At 46.4% G+C, this 21,926-nt stretch overlaps 1 protein-coding gene across 1 annotated transcript; it reads right to left on the bottom strand.

Annotated features, from left to right (window-relative positions):
- Positions 1-781: 781 nt before the first annotated feature.
- LOC309550302 (vomeronasal type-2 receptor 26-like) lies at positions 782-18,142 on the bottom strand (the record flags this gene model as incomplete). The annotated part of the gene is made up of 4 exons (XM_082250704.1): positions 782-1,686; positions 6,407-6,530; positions 15,990-16,314; positions 17,961-18,142. The coding sequence occupies 4 exons, from the start codon at positions 18,140-18,142 to the stop codon at positions 782-784; spliced, it is 1,536 nt and encodes a 511-aa protein (XP_082106830.1).
- Positions 18,143-21,926: the final 3,784 nt, after the last annotated feature.

The following is a 21,926-nucleotide window of genomic DNA, read 5'->3' as shown; positions in this document are numbered from 1 at the left end:
GATAAACTTCTTTGGTTCAGATAGTGTCAAGCATGTGTAGCGGCAACCAGGTGAGGAGTACAAAGACAAGTGTGTCTTGCCTACAGTCAAGCATGGTGACGGAGTGTCATGGTCTGGGGCTGCATGAGTGCTGTCGGCACTGGGGAGCTGCAGTTCATTGATGGAACCATGAATGCCAACATATACTGTGACATACTGAAGCAGAACATGATCCCCTCCCTTCTGAGACTGGGCCACAGGGCAGTATTCAAACATGATAATGACCCCAAACACACCTCCAAGATGACCACTGCCTTGCTAAAGAATCTGAGGGTAAAGATGGCTGACTGACCAAGCATGTCTCAAGAACCTAAACCCTATTGAGCATCTGTGGGGCATCCTCAAATGAAAGGTGAATGAGTTCAAGGTCTCTAACATCCACCAGCTTTGTAAAGTCACCATGGAGGAGGGGAAGAGGACTCCAGTGGCAACCTGTGAAGCTCTGGTGAACTCAAGAGGGTTAAGGCAGTGCTAGAAAATAATGGTGGCCACACAAAATATTGACACTTTAGGCCCAATTTGGAGATTTTGCCTTAGGGGTGTACTCATTTTAGTTACCAGCTGTTTAGACATTAATGGCTGTGTGTTGAGTTATTTTGAGGGGACAGCAAATTTACACTGTTATACAAGCTGTACACTCACTACTTTACATTGTAGCAAAGTGTCATTTCTTCAGTGTTGTCACATGAAAAGATATCATAAAATATTTACACAAATGTGAGGGGTGTACCATTGGTGCTGTTTACCATTTTTTTCCCAGTAAAGACTTTTTGGAATTCAGTTCTGGTCTCCATAAGATAATGTAACATTTTGGAAGAAATATACAGCCTAAGACTCCAGCACTGGAGCTCAGTATGGCAAATATTTCCACAGCCACCATGTACTTCCCTCTGGTGCTCAGATAGGCCGGGATCATGGCAATCCACACACTGCAGAACACCAGCATACTGAAGGTGATGTACTTGGCCTCATTAAAACTGTCCGGTAATGTCCTCACCATGAAAGCCAGAAAAAAACTCACAGCTGCCAGAAACCCCATGTAACCAAGAACAGATAAAAACCCAATAACTGATCCTTCATTACATTGAACGATGATCTTGTCCTGATAAGAAGAGGTGTCCAGATCCTGGAAGGGAGGAGAGATAGACAACCAGATGACACAAATTATAACTTGGATGAATGAATCTAAGATGACTATGGAGTTAGAAAGTTTGGTTCCAATCCAAAGTTGCCACAGACTGCCAGGTTTGGTGGCCTTAAAAGCTACATAAACCATGATGGTTTTGGCAAGGACACAACAGATGGCAATCGTGAAAAAGATTCCAAATGCGGTTTGGCGTAACATGCAGGATATATCATTAGGACATCCCAGGAAGAAAAATACACAAAGAAAGCTCATCATGATGGAGACCAGGATGGTGAAGCTCAGGTTCCTGTTGTTGGCTCTTACAATGGGCGTATCTTGATGTGAAATAAAAAACAGTAATATCAGTCCAGTCAAAGCACAAAGAAGAGAGGAGGAGAGGGCAAAGACCATTCCTATAAGGTCATTAGAGTAAGACAGGAACTCTAGCAGTTTCGGGACACAACTATCCTTCTTCTCATTGTGCCATTCATCATATCTGCATGGCTGGCAGTTTTCACTGTCTGGAAAAAAAACAAGACACAGAAATTATGTTTTTTTCATATTCTGTGATATATAGGAGATACCAGTTTTTATTTTAATGCTTATGTTTGAATATTGTTCATGAACAATGCATTAATATAGTCAATACTTTATATTGGCTTTTCCTTTCTCTGCTAGGGTTACTGTTAGATTGTTCAGGATAGAGTGTAAAAGTTTGTTTGAAGCAACACTTAGAAAACTGTACACCAAACAAAGAATCTGCATTTTTTTTTGGCTTACAGCACTGAACCTGCTATGGGCCCATCTCTCAGTGGTGGGATTCAGCCGGTTCGCACCGGTTCTATGGAACCGGTTGCAAACTTTCTGCAAGTTCGCAGAACCAGCTAATCCCTCTAAGCTGGCGGCCGGGGAGCAACAGAGCAGTGTGCCCCGAGGCTGAGCCCGCCCATTCTGTGACAATAGCGAATGAAAATTCGCTATTGTCACAAAGATATTCCTCCTGGCCAATCAGGGAGCGGGTCCTCCTGCTTCCTGATTGGCCAAAAGGCAAACGCCGTGCCATTGACCCGAGGAGGTGGGAGGACTGAGGAGACGCGGGGAGCCGGGACTGAAGAGAAGCTGCAGCGATGACCGTCCGTGAGGTAAGTAAACGGGTCTCGAGGGGGGAACGCTGGCACTCTGCAATGATTCCGGGCAATGCTGTGGGCACTCTGCAATGATCATTGGGGGCAATGCTGTGGCGCTCTGCAATTATTGGGGGCAATGTTGTGGTGCTCTGCAATTATTGGGGACAATGCTGTGGCGCTCTGCAATTATTGGGGGCAATGCTGTGGTGCTCTGCAATTATTGGGGGCAATGCTGTGGCGCTCTGCAATGATTGGGGGCATTGCTGTGGCACTCTGCAATGATCATTGGAGGCAATGCTGTGGCACTCTGCAATGATTGGGGGCAATGCTGTGGCACTCTGCAATGATCATTGGGGGCAATGCTGTGGGCGCTCTGCAATGATTAGGGGCAATGCTGTGGCGCTCTGCAATTATTGGGGGCAATGCTGTGGTGCTCTGCAATGATTGGGGGCAATGCTGTGGCGCTCTGCAATGATTGGGGGCATTGCTGTGGCACTCTGCAATGATCATTGGGGGCAATGCTGTGGCACTCTGCAATGATTGGGGGCAATGCTGTGGCACTCTGCAATGATCATTGGGGGCAATGCTGTGGGCGCTCTGCAATGATTAGGGGCAATGCTGTGGCGCTCTGCAATTATTGGGGGCAATGCTGTGGCGCTCTGCAATGATTAGGGGCAATGCTGTGGGCACTCTGCAATGATCATTGGGGGCAATGCTGTGGCACTCTGCAATGGTCATTAGGGGCAATGCTGTGGCGCTCTGCAATGATTGGGGCGATGCTATGGCACTCTGCAATGATCATTGGGGGCAATGCTGTGGCACTCTGCAATGATTGGGGGCAATGCTGTGGCACTCTGCAATGATTGGGGGCAATGCTGTGGCACTCTGCAATGATTGGGGGCAATGCTGTGGGCACTCTGCAATGATTGGGGACAATGCTGTGGGCACTCTGCAATGAATGGGGGCAATGCTGTGGCACTCTGCAATGATTGGGGGCAATGCTGTGGCACTCTGCAATGATTGGGGGCAATGCTGTGGTCACTGTGCATTGAAAGGGGGCATGCTGGTCTCTCTGCATTGAAAGGGGGGCACGGTGGTCACTGTGCATTGAAAGGGGGGCACGCTGGTCACTCTGCCTTGAAAGGGGGGCACGCAGCGCTGGTCACTGTGCATTGAAAGGGGGCACGCTGGTCTCTCTGCATTGAAAGGGGGGCACGCTGGTCACTGTGCATTGACAGTGGGGCATGCTGGTCACTGTACATTGAAAGGGGGCACGCTGGTCTCTCTGCATTGAAAGGGGGGCACGCTGGTCACTGTGCATTGAAAGGGGGCACGCTGGTCATTCTGCATTAAAAGGGGGCACACTGGTCACTGTGCATTGAAAGGGGGCACGCTGGTCACTGTACATTGAAAGGGGGCACGTTGGTCTCTCTGCATTGAAAGGGGGGCACGCTGGTCACTGTGCATTGAAAGGGGGCACGCTGGTCATTCTGCATTAAAAGGGGGCACACTGGTCACTGTACATTGAAAGGGGGAACGCTGGTCACTGTGCATTGAAAGGGGGCACGCTGGTCACTGTGCATTGAAAGGGGGCATGCTGGTCATTCTGCTGGGAAAGTCGGAACTGGTTAGTAAAATTTTTGAATCCCACCACTGCCATCTCTGGTATTGGGAGCTTGAGCTAGGTTGAACCAAGGAACTACATTAAACTGTATGAAATTATAGAACTCTTCTTCTTCCCTATTTTCAAGTTTGTTATTGCTCCGAAGCTGTGTTCCAAAATGTAAAGAATGATGCTCTTCTATAGCATTATGGAGAACCTGAACCCAACTGAAATCCTACCCAACTTTAGGGGAGCTCATCTGCCTTTTTGTCCTAACTGACATCTCCTTATTTATCTGCTGGTCTAACTCAAGTCCAGTCTAATACTCTACTTTTGAAGATGCTTAATGGTAAGACATCTGTTGATCTTGGATTTTACAAAATCTTCCAGTTTGTTTACCACCAGATCTAGTGGCTTAGATATCTCAATCTGTGCTCAAAATCTAGTACATCTATTCTCTTAATTTGTAATTTGTCTCTGCTAACCAATTACTAGAGCAGTTGCTGAATTTCCATTGTTCCATTGTTCAACAGAGATGACTTTGAGGCTCCTTGGCCTCAAAGAGAGCTGCCTAGTCAGAATCATTGTCAAGGTCAATTTTAGATCCAGCTCCTCTCATTACCTTCTCTTCTGACAATGTCTATGTCTGCCTGGTTTTGCCCCCTGTTTGTTACAGTATATGAGTATACATTGTTATTTGTAACCCCCTAATGCCGGTGTCTCCTGGCCCTTTAAGGGTTTTCTGATGCTGGGAGGCGAATTGGGGTTTATGGTCATGTGACCACCATGTTTGGCTGTTACAGTCGTCACATGGTTGGAAAGCTCCCAATTTCTACTTCTGCCGGTAACTGTGTCTGGAGCCTACAGGGTGAGCCCTTTCGGCACAGGTTTGTTTACATTTTAGTATGCAAATATGTGGCCAGGAGCATTTACACAAAGCATACTTGAAAAGTGGTTGCTGATTGTGCAAGAGTTTATATAGAGCTTGAGCTTGTGCCTGTACCTAACATACACTGCCATGATGTTGAGATCAAGACTCTGTGGGGGCCAAAGCATTACTTTCAGGTCTCTGTGTTCTTCTTTACACTGAAGATAGTTTTTAATGACATTGGCTGTATGTTTAAGATCTTTGTCCTGCTGTAGAATAAATTTGGGGCTAATCACATGCCTCCCTGATGGTATGGCATGATGGAGTATCTGTCTGTATTTCTCAACATTGAGGACACCATTTATACTGACCAAATCGTACTCCTTTTGTAGAAAATATATCCCCAAACTTTCAAGGGAACTCTACCATGCATCACTGTTGCCTGCAGACACTCATTAATGTACTGCTCTCCAATCCTTCGATGAACAAACTGCCTCCTGCTGCAGCCAAATATTTCACATTTTAAATCATCAGTCCAGAGCACCTGCTGCCATTTTTATGCACCACAGTTCCTTTGTTTTCTTGCATAGCTGAGACTTTTCGCCTTGTTTCCACGTTGGAGATATGCGTTTTTGGCTGCAATTGTTATATATATGAAGATCAATTCTGGCCAGACCTCTCTGGACAGTAGATGGGTGTACATGGGTTCCACTGGTTTCCACCAGTTCTGTGCTAATGGCACTGCTGGACATCCTCTGATGTAGAAGAAAAGTAAGCATGATGTGTCTTTCATCTGCTGCATTCAGTTTCCTTGGCTAATCAATTTGTCTTTGGTCCTCAACATTGCCCATTTCTTTGTGTTCCCAAAAAGAGCTTGAACAGCACATTTTGAAACCTCAGCTTGCTTTGAAATATTTCCCTGGGAGAGACCTTGCCAATTCAGTATAACTACCTTGTGTCTTGTTGCTGTGCTCAGTGTTGCCATGGTGTATGATCTGTGACATGAAACTTTCTTCTGCAATGTCACCTTAGTAGCAGAGTTTGGCTGTTCGTCACCCAGTTTTAAGCCTTCTACACAGCCATTTCTGTTTCAGTTAATGACTGTTTCAACCTACATTCATATAAAATTGATTATCATTAGCAAATGCTTGGTCTAATTGGTCAATCATACACCTGACTCTAATCCTACGAAATCCCTGATTTTGTGCAAGTGTGCAAAGTATGCAAGTGTAAGAACTGATGCTGGTTTGAAGCCAAAAGAGTGGTCACACCAAATATTGGTTTGATTTAGATGTTTCTTCTGTTCGCTAACTTTGCGTTTTGTAAACTGATAAAAATAAATAAATCAAATATATATATTTTAAAGCATTCTTACTTTACAGAACTTCTTCACACCTCCCTAAAAATTTTACACAGTATTGTATATTTAATAATTATCATGCTGAAACAATCTGAATGCTTTATATGCTGACATTAGTGTGAAATTGAATATTTTCAGCCCAATGTGCTAAAGACATAGTGATTGGTAAAGGTGGTTTGAAGTTTACTATTTCAACCAGTTCAACTAAACAACTATTCGTTATAAATGTATATTTATAGAACAATGGTTTGGATAAATATATACAGTATAAATGTCCTAATACCGCTAACATTGGATATCTCCCCCTCGGAGCACTGGACGCAGTCATAACAGCAGGTGTGTCTCCCGGATCTTGGGACTTTCCTGGTTCCTGGCAAACAGTTTTCTGAACACTGAGACTGTGGGATCTGCAAAATAATATTGTTATTTTTCTAAATTGATATAGCGACACTGTTTGTGCAGCACTTTACAATATAAAGTGAGACAGTACAGTTACTCAACATTCAATACCTAACGATTAGGAGGGCCCTTCTCATTAGGGATGATCGAACGGTTCGGGTCGACCATTGGGTGTTCGAGGTTCGGCCGAATTTAGAACTTTTTGCCCAAAAAGTTCGGAATTCGGCAACCAGAACCGCCCAAAATGCAATGCTTCAGGAAATGGGCTTTAAAAGCCCGTGATTGGACCAGAACCATTAGCAAAAGCCAATTGAGGGGGCAGGAGAGTGCTAGGAATGTGATTGGAGTGACTAGGGGGTCCCTAGACCAATCATTAGTGAATACGCCCCCCAGTATATAAGATCGCCCCCGCCAAATTCCTAGCATTGTTATACTGGACATGGAAGAGAGTGGAAGCAGTTCTGTTAATTTTACTTTAAAAGTGTCATTTAGCTATTTTTAGTGTGAGGAAAGGGATATCTAGTGTAGTTAGAGTGCTCCTTTACACTTAAGTTAGCTTCAAAAATTTAGTTTCTGTAGGGAAAGTATGAAGTGCCAGGGTGACCGTAATGTAGTGTAGGGGGAACTGACTGCCATGGCAGGGTGACCGACTGACCAAACCCTTCCATACCAGGGTGACTGTAATGTAGTGTAGGGTTAACTGACTGCCATGGCAGGGTGACCGACTGACCAAACCCTTCCATACCAGGGTGACTGTAGTGTAGTGTAGGGTGAACTGACAGTGACTGCCATGGCAGGGTGACCAAACCCTTCCATGTCAGGGTGACCGCAATAGAGAAATGATCATTTCTCTAAATAGCTTCGGGACACCATTATGGCTTCTCACCAGCCAAGCATTTTTTATGCTGCTGGGGCTGCCACTGTCAGTGCTTTTTTGAGGACATGATTGATGTCAGACATGACATCTGAACATGTGTATAAGGGGTATATATATACATATATGTCTGTATATACACCCCTAGCCATGTATAGGTGTGATAGTAGCAAAAATATATGCTTGAGCTAATGAAATCATTTACAGGAATATATTTCTGCTACTATCACACCTATATATGTCTAGGTGTGTATATAAATATATGTATGTGTGTATATATACCACTATAAGAAAGGAGAGAGCGGCGCCAGCTTAGTATAGTACAAGTTTATTTAACACTGTTAAAATTGGTGACTCACTGTCCGAGGTTGGGTGAGACCGGTACACAAAGACTGTTAGGGTCATCCATCTTCCTCTTCCAGGATAGTGGTCATAGGAGAAGGTGGTGAGGTTCCAGAGGTATAGCCGAGCCGCTGTGGGGCTGCTAGTTGTCACTGACCGCTGCGGAGCATGCACAACAGGGCTCCGGCTGCCGACTTCTGATCCCTGATGACATCACTTCCTGGCAGGAGAAAAATAGGGGTTGCACGCGTTCAGAGCATCCGTGCTCCTTCGTCAGATCGCCTGACAAAGGAACACGGATGCTCTGAACGCGTGCAACCCCTATTTTTCTCCTGCCAGGAAGTGATGTCATCAGGGATCAGAAGTCGGCAGCCGGAGCCCTGTTGTGCATGCTCCGCAGCGGTCAGTGACAACTAGCAGCCCCACAGCGGCTCGGCTATACCTCTGGAACCTCACCACCTTCTCCTATGACCACTATCCTGGAAGAGGAAGATGGATGACCCTAACAGTCTTTGTGTACCGGTCTCACCCAACCTCGGACAGTGAGTCACCAATTTTAACAGTGTTAAATAAACTTGTACTATACTAAGCTGGCGCCGCTCTCTCCTTTCTTGCATCTCTCAGGGCTTCTCCACGCTTCAGCCGGCTGCCGCGGACTATAGCTTCCCTACAGTACCAAACTTTGTTACCCCCCACGCAGCCCCATAACCCCCCCCCTCCCATCCACCCACATTCCTTGTATCACCTTGGGATATTAGAAGAGCGCCATGACACCCCCCACTTTCATGTATATACCACTATACGCAAGTTCAGATGTTTTGCCTGCCTCAAAAGAACCCCAAAAAATGCCAAAAAAAACGCTAGCGTCAAAAAAAAAATGCCCAGGTGTGTTTTTGCTGGCATTTTTTGGGGGGTTTTGGAGGCAGGCAAAACATCTGAACTTGTGCACAGTACCACTATACACAAGTTCAGATGTGTTTGCCTGCCTCAAAAGAACCCAAAAAAATGCCAAAAAAAACGCTAGCGTCAAAAAAAAAAAATGCCCAGGTGTGTTTTTGCTGCCATTTTTTGGGGGTTTTTGGAGGCAGGCAAAACATTAGAACTTGTGCACAGTACCACTATACACAAGTTCAGATGTTTTTCCTGACTGCAAAGAACCCCAAAAAATGCCTTCTATTAAACCGGGAGAGAAGCTAACTACCTGTCCTGAAAGAAAGTGTTCTAATACAAACAATCTTTTTTTTTCTGGTTCTTCACCTTTTAGACCCCCCAGATACGAAATCCAAAGTAAAAATCAAAAAATCTCTTTTTTTTTTTTCAATAATTGGCTTTTTTATCAAAAATGACAATTTTTAAGAACTTTTTTTTGTGTGATTTTGTGTCTGGGGGGTCTAAAAGGTGTACCTGTGAAGTTTCAGCTCTTTAGCATGTCCAGAACCAGAAAAAAGATCATATAGGTGTTAAAGTTAAAGGAGGGTCCCGACCCACATCCTTGTTCTACTGAAAAATTATCTTTTTTTTTCATGGTCCTGGACATGCTACAGAGTTGAAACTTCACATGCACACCTTTTAGACCCCCCAGATACTAAATCCAAAGTAAAAATCAAAAAATCTCTCTTTTTTTTTTTTTAATTTTTTCAATAATTGGCTTTTTTTTATCAAAAATGAAAATTTTTAAGAACTTTTTTTTGTGTGATTAATAGTTAATGGGGCATGACCCAGAACCCTGGGCACTTTTTAGGGGCGTTTATTGGGTTTTAGGGCTTAAAAATTGTGTTTTTTGATTACCGAAGTTCGGGTCCCATTGATTTCAATGGGGTTCTGAAATCCGAGCCGAACTTTCGGGAAGTTCGGATGTTCTGGCCGAACCGAACTTTTCAAAAGTTCGATCATCCTTACTTCTCATTGGGCTTACAATCTCAAGATTGGGGGGTGGTACAAAAGGTTAAAGCTATGGGGGATGATCTGATGGAGGGGGCTAAAGATTAGTTTTTAGGAGGAGGCAGTGTAGGCTTCCCTGAATAGGTACATTTTCAGGGATCGCCTAAAGGTGGACAGGTTAGGAAATACAGTAACTAGGGTAAGGAGTTTCAGAGGATGGAAGAGGTTCTGGATAAGTCCTGGCAGCAAGCATGGGAGGAGGTAAAGAGGAAGGTAGACAGTAAGAGGTTTTGGGAGTAGCAGAGTAGATGATTTGGACAATATGTTGAGATGAGGTTGGTGATTTAGCTGGGGACAGATGTGTTGATGGCTCTATAAGTTGTTGTTAGTATTTCAAATTTTATACATCGAGCTAGTGAAAGCCAGAGTAGGGATTGGCAAATAGGGGCAGCGGCCATGGATTTATTCGAAAGGTGAACAAGTCTAGCTGCAGCATTCATGACTAAAGAGGCGGGGGGGAGGGGTAGCCTGCACAAAAGTAGGCCAGTGAGAATGAAGTTGCAGTAGCCAAGGACATAGATAGCCAGAGAGTGAATAAGTTGTTTTGTGGTATCGTTAGTTAGAAAGGGGTGATTTAAGGAAATGCTACTGAGGTTAAGGCAGCAAAATTAAGCCAGTGATTAAATAGGGGGTCCCAAAGAGGTCAAAATATAGAATTACACCTCGCACCCTGACATGCGTGGAAGGACCGGTAGTTGTGCTATTGATCTCAATGGTAAAGTCACGACGGAGGGATTGGGGTGGACTAAATATTACAAGCTTAGTTTTAGACAGATCCAGTTTGAAGAAGTGGTGTGACATTCATACTGATATGTTGCTCAGTAAATTTGTGATATATGAGGAGATTGAGGGGGATAAGCTGAGGAGTAGACACATACATCCATGTGTCTATTAGGGGCACAGAATGACCAAGAACCCCAGTCGGGTCTGCACTAATCAGACTCGCTGTACAACCACACCGGACTCAGCATTTCCTGTTACCACGGTTATCCTGGGTTCTATATGTGCGGTTTGTGCTGAAAGAGTGAAGGGCCTCTTTCGCTTGGGACAATAACATTTCTGGACAATGTCCCTCAAGAGATATATAGAGATAGACAATTTGACTTTTCAAATTGCTTGGTGTTGTTGGAGTCTCTCATAGACCCTTGCTAGATAGTGAGGTGGGGTTTGTTATTGTTAAGTACCTGTATTCCATTGTTCTATTGTTTCTGTGTGCCTTAAGATCAAACTATTATGGGATGTATATATGTATGTGGATTGGCTGCTAAGGGGGAGGGGGGGTTGTCCCAAAGTGTATATGTCTTTGTGCCTGTGTTTGAATAACAACAGAGCTATGGCATCAGAGTTTGAGGGGGGTGCTGCGGATCGGTCTTTCAGTATACTCCAGGACGGTATCTGCGGATCAATACCTGGAGCTCAGGCAGCATATTTCGGGTGGAGCTCTGGATTGGAGCCCTCCAGCTTGCTGGTATTTACCAGGGCAAGTGCTTTCTAACCCCAGGGCAACAGGCTAGTGACCAACGGGAGTTACGGATGGCATTCCTGGGAGAGAGGCCCCAGGAGAAATGGGTATCCGAGTTGGACAGGCTGGTCCAGCAGGAGATAGAGCTGGATAATCAGTATCAGGCTCTGCAATGGCACACAGAGCAGAAATCTTTAGGAGAGACATCAGAATGCTCCCCGGAGGGATATGACTTTGGTGACCCTGGATTGCTGTGGGAGAGCCTTACAGATGCGTTTGTGTTTGGTGATGAAGGGGAACCTACCCTTGAGGACCTGCGAGAATACTGAGAGGCTATGCTCAGTCTCGCAGGCTTCTCAGAGCTTAAACCTGATCTAGAACACTTGCTAAGGAAAGAACAGCATCTGGAAAGGGCATACAGGAAACTGCTAGAACACGTCCGGCAGCATGCCTTAGAATCGGCAGCAGAAACTCTGGAGATTGCTGTTCCCAAAGTTGAAGTGCTGACAACAAGGCAGAGCTCTGCTAGCCTCTGCCCAGCACCGATAACATCTTCTGGGTTCCACAGACCTGTTCAGTTCTTACCCCATCCCACCCCCCCACCCAACCTAAGGACGGCCACCTTGAGACACACAGCCAGTTCTAATTGGCCTGTGGGTACAGCGCTCAACCCCCAACCTCTGAGTATTTCAAAGTTGTCTTAATCACTTGCCTACTGTGCACTTAAACCCCCTTCCCATCCAGGCCAATTTTTAGCTTTCAGTGCTCTCACACTTTGAATGACAATTGCGCAGTCATGCTACACTGTACCCATATGAAATTTTTATAATTTTTTTCACACAAATAGAGCTTTCTTTTGGTGGTATTTAATCATCTCTGGGTTTTTTATTTTTTACAAAAAATAAAGAAAAAATACAGAAAATTTTGAAAAAAAAAAAAGTTTTTCTTATTTTCTGCAAGTAAATTTTGAAAATAAAATTTTCTCCTTCACTGATGTGCGCTGATGAGGCGGCACTGATGGGCACTGATGGGCACTGATGAGGTGGCACTTATGGGCACTGATGAGGTGGCACTTATGGGCACTGATGAGGAGGTACTAATATGCCGCACTGATGAGCACTGATAGGCGGCACTGATGAGCACTGATAGGCGGCACTGATGAGCACTGATAGGCGGCACTGCTGGGCACTGAGAGGTGGCACTGCTGGGCACTGAGAGGTGGCACTGCTGGGCACTGAGAGGCGGCACTGACGGGCGGCACTGATGGGCACTGATGGGCACTGGCGGATGGCACTGATGGACACTGACGGGTGGCACTGATGAGCACTGATGGGCGGCACTGATGAGCACTGATGGGCAGCACCATCAGTGCCCACACTCAGTGCCCATAGTGCTGCCAGTCAGTGCTCATCAGTGCCTAGATGAGCAGGCACTGATGGGCACTGACTGGCAGCACTATGGGCACTGATTGTGGGCATTGATGGGGGGCACTGATGGCGGGCACTGTGGGCACTTTGTGTATGTTTTTTTACCTCTAGTAATCAGGGCACTGGTGATCGGTGCCCTGATTACATTCCTGTGTGTCCCCGGCGGCTAACGGCTCTCCTCCTTCCTCACACTGCAGGCTCTGTGTGAGGAAGGAGCGCTGGCGATGAGAGATGATCTCATATGTTTACATATGAGATCATCTCTCATTGGACGGTCCGATCACGTGGTGAATGGCCGCTGTGATTGGCCATTCACCACGATCTGTGATCGGCTGTGTCCAAGGGACACGGCCGACACAGATTTTCCCCGATGCGCTCTCACGGGAGCGCACATGGAGCCTGTTACTGGGAGGCCGTATAAAGACGACCTCCCGAAAATGTGAGTCCGCGCTACAGCCGTATATAGGCTGTAGCGCGGATGGGAAGAAGTTAAAGTGAGACCAACACATCCAAGTAGCAAAGAACCCATGAATTATATCTTGAGAGGTGAGTGTGAGCTCTTCCATCTATTCTGTTTTATTTATTCTGGCGAACCACTCTGCCGCAGTCGGGATACACGTCAATTTCCAATTAGTGGGGATACATAATTTTGCGGCATTTATCATGTGCATCGCGAGAGATTTAAAATAGTCCCTTTTGGGCACATGAGTGTGATGTAGCAGGTATTGAGCAGGGGAGAATTCTAAGGGGTATGAAGTCACTTGAGAAGTTATCTCATGGACCATTTTCCAGAATGGCTGGAGCATACTGCAGCTCCACCAAATATGTAGCATAGAACCCTCCTCCTGGTTGCATCTCCAGCAGTTCTTTGAGCTATTGGGATAGAATTTGTGTAGGAGAGAATTTCCCTGGACCGAAGTATTCAATAAGCCTTTGTGAACAAATTCATTGATCATCTCACAGTCAGCATCTGAAAGGGATATCTGCAGGTCTTACTCCCAGGCGTGTCTAGCTCTATCTGTTGGTTGGGGAGCGCCTCCCGTAAGGAGGGCATAAATTTGAGAGATCAGGTGGCTTTGAGGGGATTGTCGGGTGCATAGTACCTCAAAAGGTAACAGCAATCTCGCCCATAGTTCAGCCATAGGTGGGGATGTGGGGGTTTATGGGAGGTGTTGGTATGGGGCGCTACCACCTTGCACAGCGAATTACTTCGTTGTATATGATCCAAAAAAATGAAAGTGCACAGTGCTTATTGGTGAAATATTAAATGTGCAATATAGTGCAGATTTAAAATTAAATTAAATTAAAATTATAAAATTATAAACGGTAGTAATCGTGTATCAATTGGATTGTACCGTGTATGTATCACTCATCGGATGTAAACAATCATATAGTGACCAGTGCAAAAAAAGTGCTAAGTGCAATATAGGTGTCGCGTTTCGTCACTGCGACGTCATCTGGGGCATCTTGACCGCCCCAGATGACGTCGCAGTGACGAAACGCGTAGAGCGGCAAAGCAGCGTCAACGTCACTTCCGGTTAGGTGGCTCCGGCCGGTGGAACGCGGAAGTACCGCGCGGCCGAACACTGGAGACACACCAAACAAGCTGACGGTGAACTTCCTAACAGTGAGTCGATGCTATTTTTTTTCCCCTCAATAATGTACTATACTACGCAATGGAAGCTCTCTTGGTCTTTTGTATACTGACTCCCTAGATGCAAGCGCAACTGTATGCACGGAACAACCAGCTCTCACAGGCATCAGGAGAAGGGAGACACAGTATATTAGAGTGAGAAGGGAGAGGACTTTTGGTAAGTGCTTTACCCACGGTATTAGCACTTCTCACTCCTAACACGCGCCACAGGCGTTTTTACTCTCTCACTTTACACTGCATAGTGTTCTGTAATATTCACCACGGATGTCAGTTTCCTCTTTCAAAGGAGGCCACAATAAAGTATCTATTAATCACCTATATTGCACTTAGCACTTTTTTTGCACTGGTCACTATATGATTGTTTACATCCGATGAGTGATACATACACGGTACAATCCAATTGATACACGATTACTACCGTTTATAATTTTATAATTTTAATTTAATTTAATTTTAAATCTGCACTATATTGCACATTTAATATTTCACCAATAAGCACTGTGCACTTTCATTTTTTTGGATCATATACAACGAAGTAATTCGCTGTGCAAGGTGGTAGCGCCCCATACCAACACCTCCCATAAACCCCCACATTTCTTTACCCTTGTGGTAAGTTGGAGGCAGCATAACCATCTGATCCCCACACTCTGCATTTAAAACTGTTGATTCAGTGCTTGTGTTGCTATCCATAGCGCGGGTGCACCCCAAACCTCTTTTTTACTATAGGTGGGGATGTGACAAAATTATGAATTTGCCTATAGGTCCAAGATGGGAATGACTTTGTCAAGGATTTAGTGGCAAGTTGGGGAAGTAATGGGAACCTACCACTTATTGAGAAATGGTGGGCCAATATTTTTCACTGGGTAATTCCTCCCAGAGGAAGGAATGCGACATACCTGGACCAGTCAGGATTGCCGCTAATAGAGGTCAAAGGGCCAGGAACGGAGGATAGGGAGGCCGTTCTGCAAGCAATCTTAAAACACTACAGTGTCGCCCCAATGAGAGGATGGTCCTGGGACTGCTTAGGGTGATGCTTCGGTAGGAGCCAGGGCAAAAGGCCCAATGCTCTATAAGAAAGGTGATTTTCCAATGACACTCATACTTTTGATCTGCTAGCTAAGTGACAGGCCAGGTAATATTTATATAAGTCAGGCAGGCCCACCCCGCCCCCAAGTTTTGGAGGTGGAGGCGTGCATATTTAATGCAGGCGGTGACTGCTTCCAGATGAATTTGGTGCAGGCCCTCTTGTACTCTGAGAAAAAGGCACTCGGGAGGGCAATCGGTGCTGTCTGCAATACATATAGCAGTCTAGGGAGCACATTCATTTTAAGGAGAGCAATACGGTCAAACCAGGAGAGGTTAAGCCCCATCCATCTTTTGATATCCTCCTGAATCTTAAGTAATAGTGATTTGAAGTTCAGCTCAAATAAGTCCTTAAGGTGTAGGGGGATTTGGACCCCCAAGTACTTTATAGCATTGGGTTTCCAGGTAAAGGAGAAGTTCTCCTCACTAGCCTTTTGCAGTGTAGTAGGGAGGGAGATGTTTAAAGCGTGAGATTTCGCATAGTTAGGTTCAACAGTTTTTTGAAGTGTTCCAAGTCACTTAACAAGTTTGCAGGGATGTTTGTGGGTGTGATAGAAATAAGAAAACTGCCACCTTATATTCTGTTGACTATATTGTAACACCTCTTGAGTCTGAGTTAGATCAAATTCTGTTGAGAAAGGGTTCAAGCGTCAAGATGTAAATAAGAGGGGAGAGGGGGCATACCTGGCGTGTTCCATTCCCGATGTTAAAGGCGTCCGATAGGTGACCATTGACCCTCACCCGAGCGATGAGGTTAGAGTAGAGAGCCTGAATGCTCACGAGCATGCGGGGAAGCAAGCCAGCCGTCCGCAGCACCTCGCCCCTGTAGTCCCAGTCCACCCTGTCGAATGCCTTCTCGGCATCCAAGAAGAGGAAGAAGCTTTGTGCAGCACCTGAGGAGAGTCTATGGTGAATGTTAAGGGCTTTGATGGTATTGTCCCGAGCCTCTCTGCCCGGAACAAAGCCCACCTGGTCCAGGTTTATCAGAGAGGGGACAAGGGGGAGCAGTCTATTCGCAAGAATCTTTGCATATAATTTGACATCCACGTTAAGGAGAGAGATTGGCCTCCTGTAGTCTTCGCATATAATTTGACATCCACGTTAAGGAGAGAGATTGGTCTCCTGTAGTTTTCTACCCGAGTTGCGTTGTCATGCCTTCAGCCTAAGAAAAGAATTAATGTTATTGAAACTTACAATACCGATATTGTCCACAAGATGCCACTGTGACAAAGACTATTGATGGACAGTACTTTATGGTATTTCTTGCTCTCTATCACCGGGTATTAGCTCCACCTCTCTCTGAAAAATCTCCATTTTAGACATCTCATGGACACAAGCCAGGCAGCATCTCATGTTCCTGTGGGAGATTCCTGAACCCTTCTAGGAAGCATCGCTGGTATGCCTATGAACTGTTAGCTATATACTCAGTGCATATCTTGTTTATGTTTATATACTGATTGTATGCACCCCCCCCGGAAGTCAGCCGCGCTGGACGCTTACCGCCTGAGCTCCAGAACACCGGAGAGCAATCCGCAGCCATCGGAGCTTACAGAGCCGGACCAACTCCTGCATCCATCCCCAAGTGATTGTGCACCCCTCGGGGCACCTGGCGCTGCCTTTATTTTCCACCCAACAGGCCGGATCGGCGAGCGGCGGGACCCGCGGCCTAACCACTGCCTCTACATCCCCGGGCTCGCGTAGGCCGCCAGCGGCGAGAGGGTAAGCCATCCGACCCTCGGTCATCCTGAATCGACCCCCCGAGACTTCCACAGCACCCCACCACCGCCAACACGGAGCTATAGGGCCCTTACCGGCACTACCAGCCCAGGCCTGCCGCGGCCGGCCGTCATCTTGACTAGGCCACAATACCAGTCAGCTGCAGGTCTACACAGCTAATCTGTCACCATCCACCGCTCAGATCCCCCACCACTGTACCTCTTGGGCTGCAGCTGCTCCTCCGCGATCCCCTGTACAAGCCGGACTACCTATTTTTGCTCTGGGCTGCCGGGATCCGGAGCTCCGAGATCGGGGCCTAAACCCCTGCAGAAGCCGCGGACTTTCTTAGCGGTCGCCACGATCCGCCGTCTGGCGCCGTGGCGGCTGCACAGGCTCAAATTGACTCTCTGCCTCCCTCTCATGGGCATCCGCTACCTGCCCAAGCCCACAGGACCCGCCATCCATCATCTAGCTTCTTTTCCTGGGCAACAGAAGGGCGCCCGAAGTAGTGGCCTAGTCGCACTGGCAGCAGCGACCTCTCCTGCGGATGTTACCCTCACACCAGGCGCAGGGTAATCACTCAGCCCCTCACACTGCCTATCTCATACATCCAGCTGCTGCACACAGACTTTGTCCCTCACAATCTCTCCTGCTTGTTGCAGCAGCTGCTCCTGCCTCTCCTTGCCTATCTCATCATTTGAGCAATCCTTTCCTTCTACATATTCAAGTGGGGATGGGACTTTTTTGACCAGTGATGACCGACCATAATTAAAGTGAGCTCTGGCGGCACCTTAATGATCTAACCCCCTGGCAATGCCTTCTAAAACACCCAACTTACGCTCAATGTCCGGCAAAAAATCCGGGAAGGGATCCTCATCAAAACTACCCAGCTCCGGTACTATCAAGCGATTTTTGTCTACAGGCGGCTCAAGCACTCACATGCGAGGCAGTAGGGCTGAGGCCTCTGTATCGGGTGCAGTGTCATCCATCCGCTCTGCATCACCGCGGGAGCACTCTCCTTCCTCCTCATATCTTTCTGACCCGCTTGAAGAGATGCACTCTCCGGCAGCTTCTGATCTGTCTTCTCTTTTACACGGTTTGAAACAGGAAATCGGGGGCATGTTTCGCAATCTATAATGGTCACTTAAGAAAGAGATCACCGCTGTCCGCGCTGATATGTCCCACATACTTGGCAGGGTAGAGGACACAGAACGGAGGCAGGACTCGCAAGAGGACTCCATTAGAGAGCTACAGGACAAAGTCACGCAACGGTGGCACACCGAGCCGCTTTATATAAAATGGAGGATCTGGAAGACCGCAACCGGCGGAATAATGTGCGTATCCGTGGTCTCCCCGAAGCTACCAGGGATGACGACCTTGAAGCATCGGTACGGGCATATTTAATTCCATCCTGGGGAGGGCTCCCACTGATCCTTTACGTTTCGATCGCACACATAGAGCGCTTAGACCTCATAACCTGTCCTCTGACCTGCCTCGGGATGTTATCTGTCGCCTGCACTATTTTGAAGACAAAAATGCTATCATGACTAAACTACGCGGCACTCAAGTTGTTGACTTTCACGGGGCATCCCTTAACATCTTTCCTGACCTTTCCAAGGAGACCTTGAAACGACGCCGAGCACTAAAACCGCTCCTGGAACAACTTAGGGCCAATGGCTTTACTTATCGCTGGGGTTTCCCAGCTTGTCTAATCGCTACCAAGAATGGTCATTCTGCTACCCTTCGCTTCCCGGAAGATCTACCAGCCTTCCTCCAGGATGTTGGCCTCCCACCCTTGGATCTTCCAGGGTGGCATGATTGCATCCCCATTTTCACTTTCAAACCAGGTGCCTCCTGGAGTAAAACGCCTTCCAAGAAAATGCGCACCTCTGCGCCATCTTCTGCTCGCAAATCGGGGATGACCCCTATATGAGGAATTCCTTTCTCTATATCTGCTGATATGTTTCTCTTTCTTATGCCTACTTACGTTCTCTCCTTACAGGTGCATTAGTTTGTTGTTTTTATCATGCCTGTTTACGGTTTTACATACGCATGTTGGGTTTATTACTGTCTCCTCTGCCAGGGGGAGGTTATTCTATGGTTATTTGATGATTTGATGTTTTGTTCTACACATTGTCATTTACATTTTGGCTTATTGGGGTGCCGCCGCCGGCTCCCTTTTGAGCGTCTCCACAGGATGATGTTGCATCCGGTCGATACGCTCCCCTCTCTCCTTTTGGGGGTGGGGGTTCCCGGATCTGGGGCTCTGTCGCGCGGGACTTATTCTCCTGCTCAGCGCCCTATCTCTGGGATTGCCCATCCCCCCAGGGACCACTGCAGTTTACTGCGTGCCAATGCATGGTGTCCCATTGGACATTGTCTCTGTATTGATTCTATGTCTTCTCCTCTTTTCTTGTTGTTTCTTCTTCTCTTCTTTTCTTCTGTTTTCTCCTCCCCCCCTCCTCTTTTTACCCCCCTTCCTTTAGGCCCGGGTTCTTAGTGTTTGTGGGAGGGGTGTTTGTGGATACCTAATGGCGACCATAAAAGTCTTGTCCTATAATGTTAGAGGCTTAAACATGGCATACAGTGGGTACGGAAAGTATTCAGACCCCCTTAAATTTTTCACTCTTTGTTATATTGCAGCCATTTGCTAAAATCATTTAAGTTAATTCTTCTTCCTCATGAATGTACACATAGCACCCTATACTGACAGAAAAACACAGGATTGTTGACATTGTTGCAGATTTAGTAAAAAAGAAAAACTGAAATATCACATGGTCCTAAGTATTCAGACCCTTTGCTGTGACACTCATATATTTTACTCAGGTGCTTTCCATTTCTTCTGATCATCCTTGAGATGGTTCTACACCTTCATTTGAGTCCAGCTGTGTTTGATTAAACTGATTGGACTTGATTAGGAAAGCCACACACCTGTCTATTTAAAACCTTCCAGATCACAATGCATGTCAGAGCAAATGAGAATCATGAGGTCAAAGGAACTGCCTGAAGAGCTCAGAGACAGAATTGTGGCAAGGCACAGATCTGGCCAAGGTTACAAAAAGATTTCTGCTGCATTTAAGGTTCCTAAGAGCACAGTGGCCTCCATAATCCTCAAATGGAAGACGTTTGGGACGACCAGAACCCTTCCTAGAGCTGGCCGTCCGGCCAAACTGAGCTATCGGGGGAGAAGAGCCTTGGTGAGAGAGGTAAAGAAGAACCCAAAAATCACTGTGGCTGAGCTCCAGAGATGCAGTCAGGAGATGGGAGAAAGTTGTAGAAAGTCAACCATCACTGCAGCCCTCCACCAGTCGGGGCTTTATGGCAGAGTGGCCCGACAGAAGCCTCTCCTCAGTGTAAGACACATGAAAGCCCGCATGGAGTTTGCTAAAAAACACCTGAAGGACTCCAAGATGGTGAGAAATAAGATTCTCTGGTCTGATGAGACCAAAATAGAACTTTTTGGCCTTAATTATAAGCGGTATGCGTGGAGAAAACCAGGCACTGCTCATCACCTGTCCAATACAGTCCCAACAGTGAAGCATGGTGGTGGCAGCATCATGCTGTGGGGGTGTTTTTCAGCTGCAGGGACAGGACGACTGGTTGCAATCGAGGGAAAGATGAATGCGGCCAAGTACAGGGATATCCTGGACAAAAACCTTCTCCAGAGTGCTCTGGACCTCAGACTGGGCCGAAGGTTTACCTTCCAACAAGACAATGACCCTAAGCACACAGCTAAAATAACGAAGGAGTGGCTTCACAACAACTCCGTGACTGTTCTTGAACGGCCCAGCCAGAGCCCTGACTTAAACCCAATTGAGCATCTCTGGAGAGACCTAAAAATGGCTGTCCACCAACGTTTACCATCCAACCTGACAGAACTGGAGAGGATCTGCAAGGAGGAATGGCAGAGGATCCCCAAATCCAGGTGTGATAGACTTGTTGCATCTTTCCCAAAAAGACTCCTGGCTGTATTAGATCAAAAGGGGGCTTCTACTAAATACTGAGCAAAGGGTCTGAATACTTAGGACCATGTGATATTTCAGTTTTTCTTTTTTAATAAATCTGCAACAATGTCAACAATTCTGTGTTTTTCGGTCAGTATGGGGTGCTATGTGTACATTCATGAGGAAGAAGAATGAACTTAAATGATTTTAGCAAATGGCTGCAATATAACAAAGAGTGAAAAATTTAAGGGGGTCTGAATACTTTCCGTACCCACTGTATAAGCGCCATCAAGTGTTACGGGAGCTGCAACGTGAATCTTGTTCTATTGCGTTCCTTCAAGAAACGTATCTCACCCATTCTACTCAAGTCAAATTATTCTCCCCGCAGTACCCGACCTGGTACTATGCACTTTCACCCTCTAACAAGACTAAAGGTGTCGCTATTGGGTTTCGCAGGGATACCCCTTTCCAACTTGATACTATGCTTACCGATCATAATGGTCGTTATCTTTTTTTAAAGGGCTCAATAGGAAACACCCGCTGTACTCTAGCTAACATTTATGCACCGAATCAGGCTCAGTCCACTTTCCTACACACAACACTTTCTGAGCTGGCGAAGTTTGCCGAAGGTCTCCTGGTTGTTGCTGGTGACATCAACATGGTCTTGGACCCTGTTCTTGACACCTCGCAGGGCTGCTCAAATGTCCCGTTTAAACAGATCGCACGGATTAAAAAATTGTTACATTCCCTTCAACTAGTCGATGTCTGGCGAATTCTGCATCCTAAAGATGCTGACTTTTCCCACTTTTCCAAAACACATGGTTGTTATTCCAGGATTGACAACATTTTTCTGAGCCACTTTCACTTACCTCTTTTGCGATCCACCTCCATTGGCTGTGCCTCCATTTCGGATCATGCTCCTGTAATGACCACCCTGCTCCTTCCTTCTCTCCCACCCTGC

The sequence above is a fragment of the Pelophylax lessonae genome (genome assembly GCF_965119305.1).
Source record: "Pelophylax lessonae genome assembly, chromosome: 3".
Taxonomy (NCBI): domain Eukaryota; kingdom Metazoa; phylum Chordata; class Amphibia; order Anura; family Ranidae; genus Pelophylax; species Pelophylax lessonae.
The sequence above is the reverse complement of the archived record's forward strand: the minus strand, read 5'-3'. Positions and strand labels throughout refer to the sequence as shown.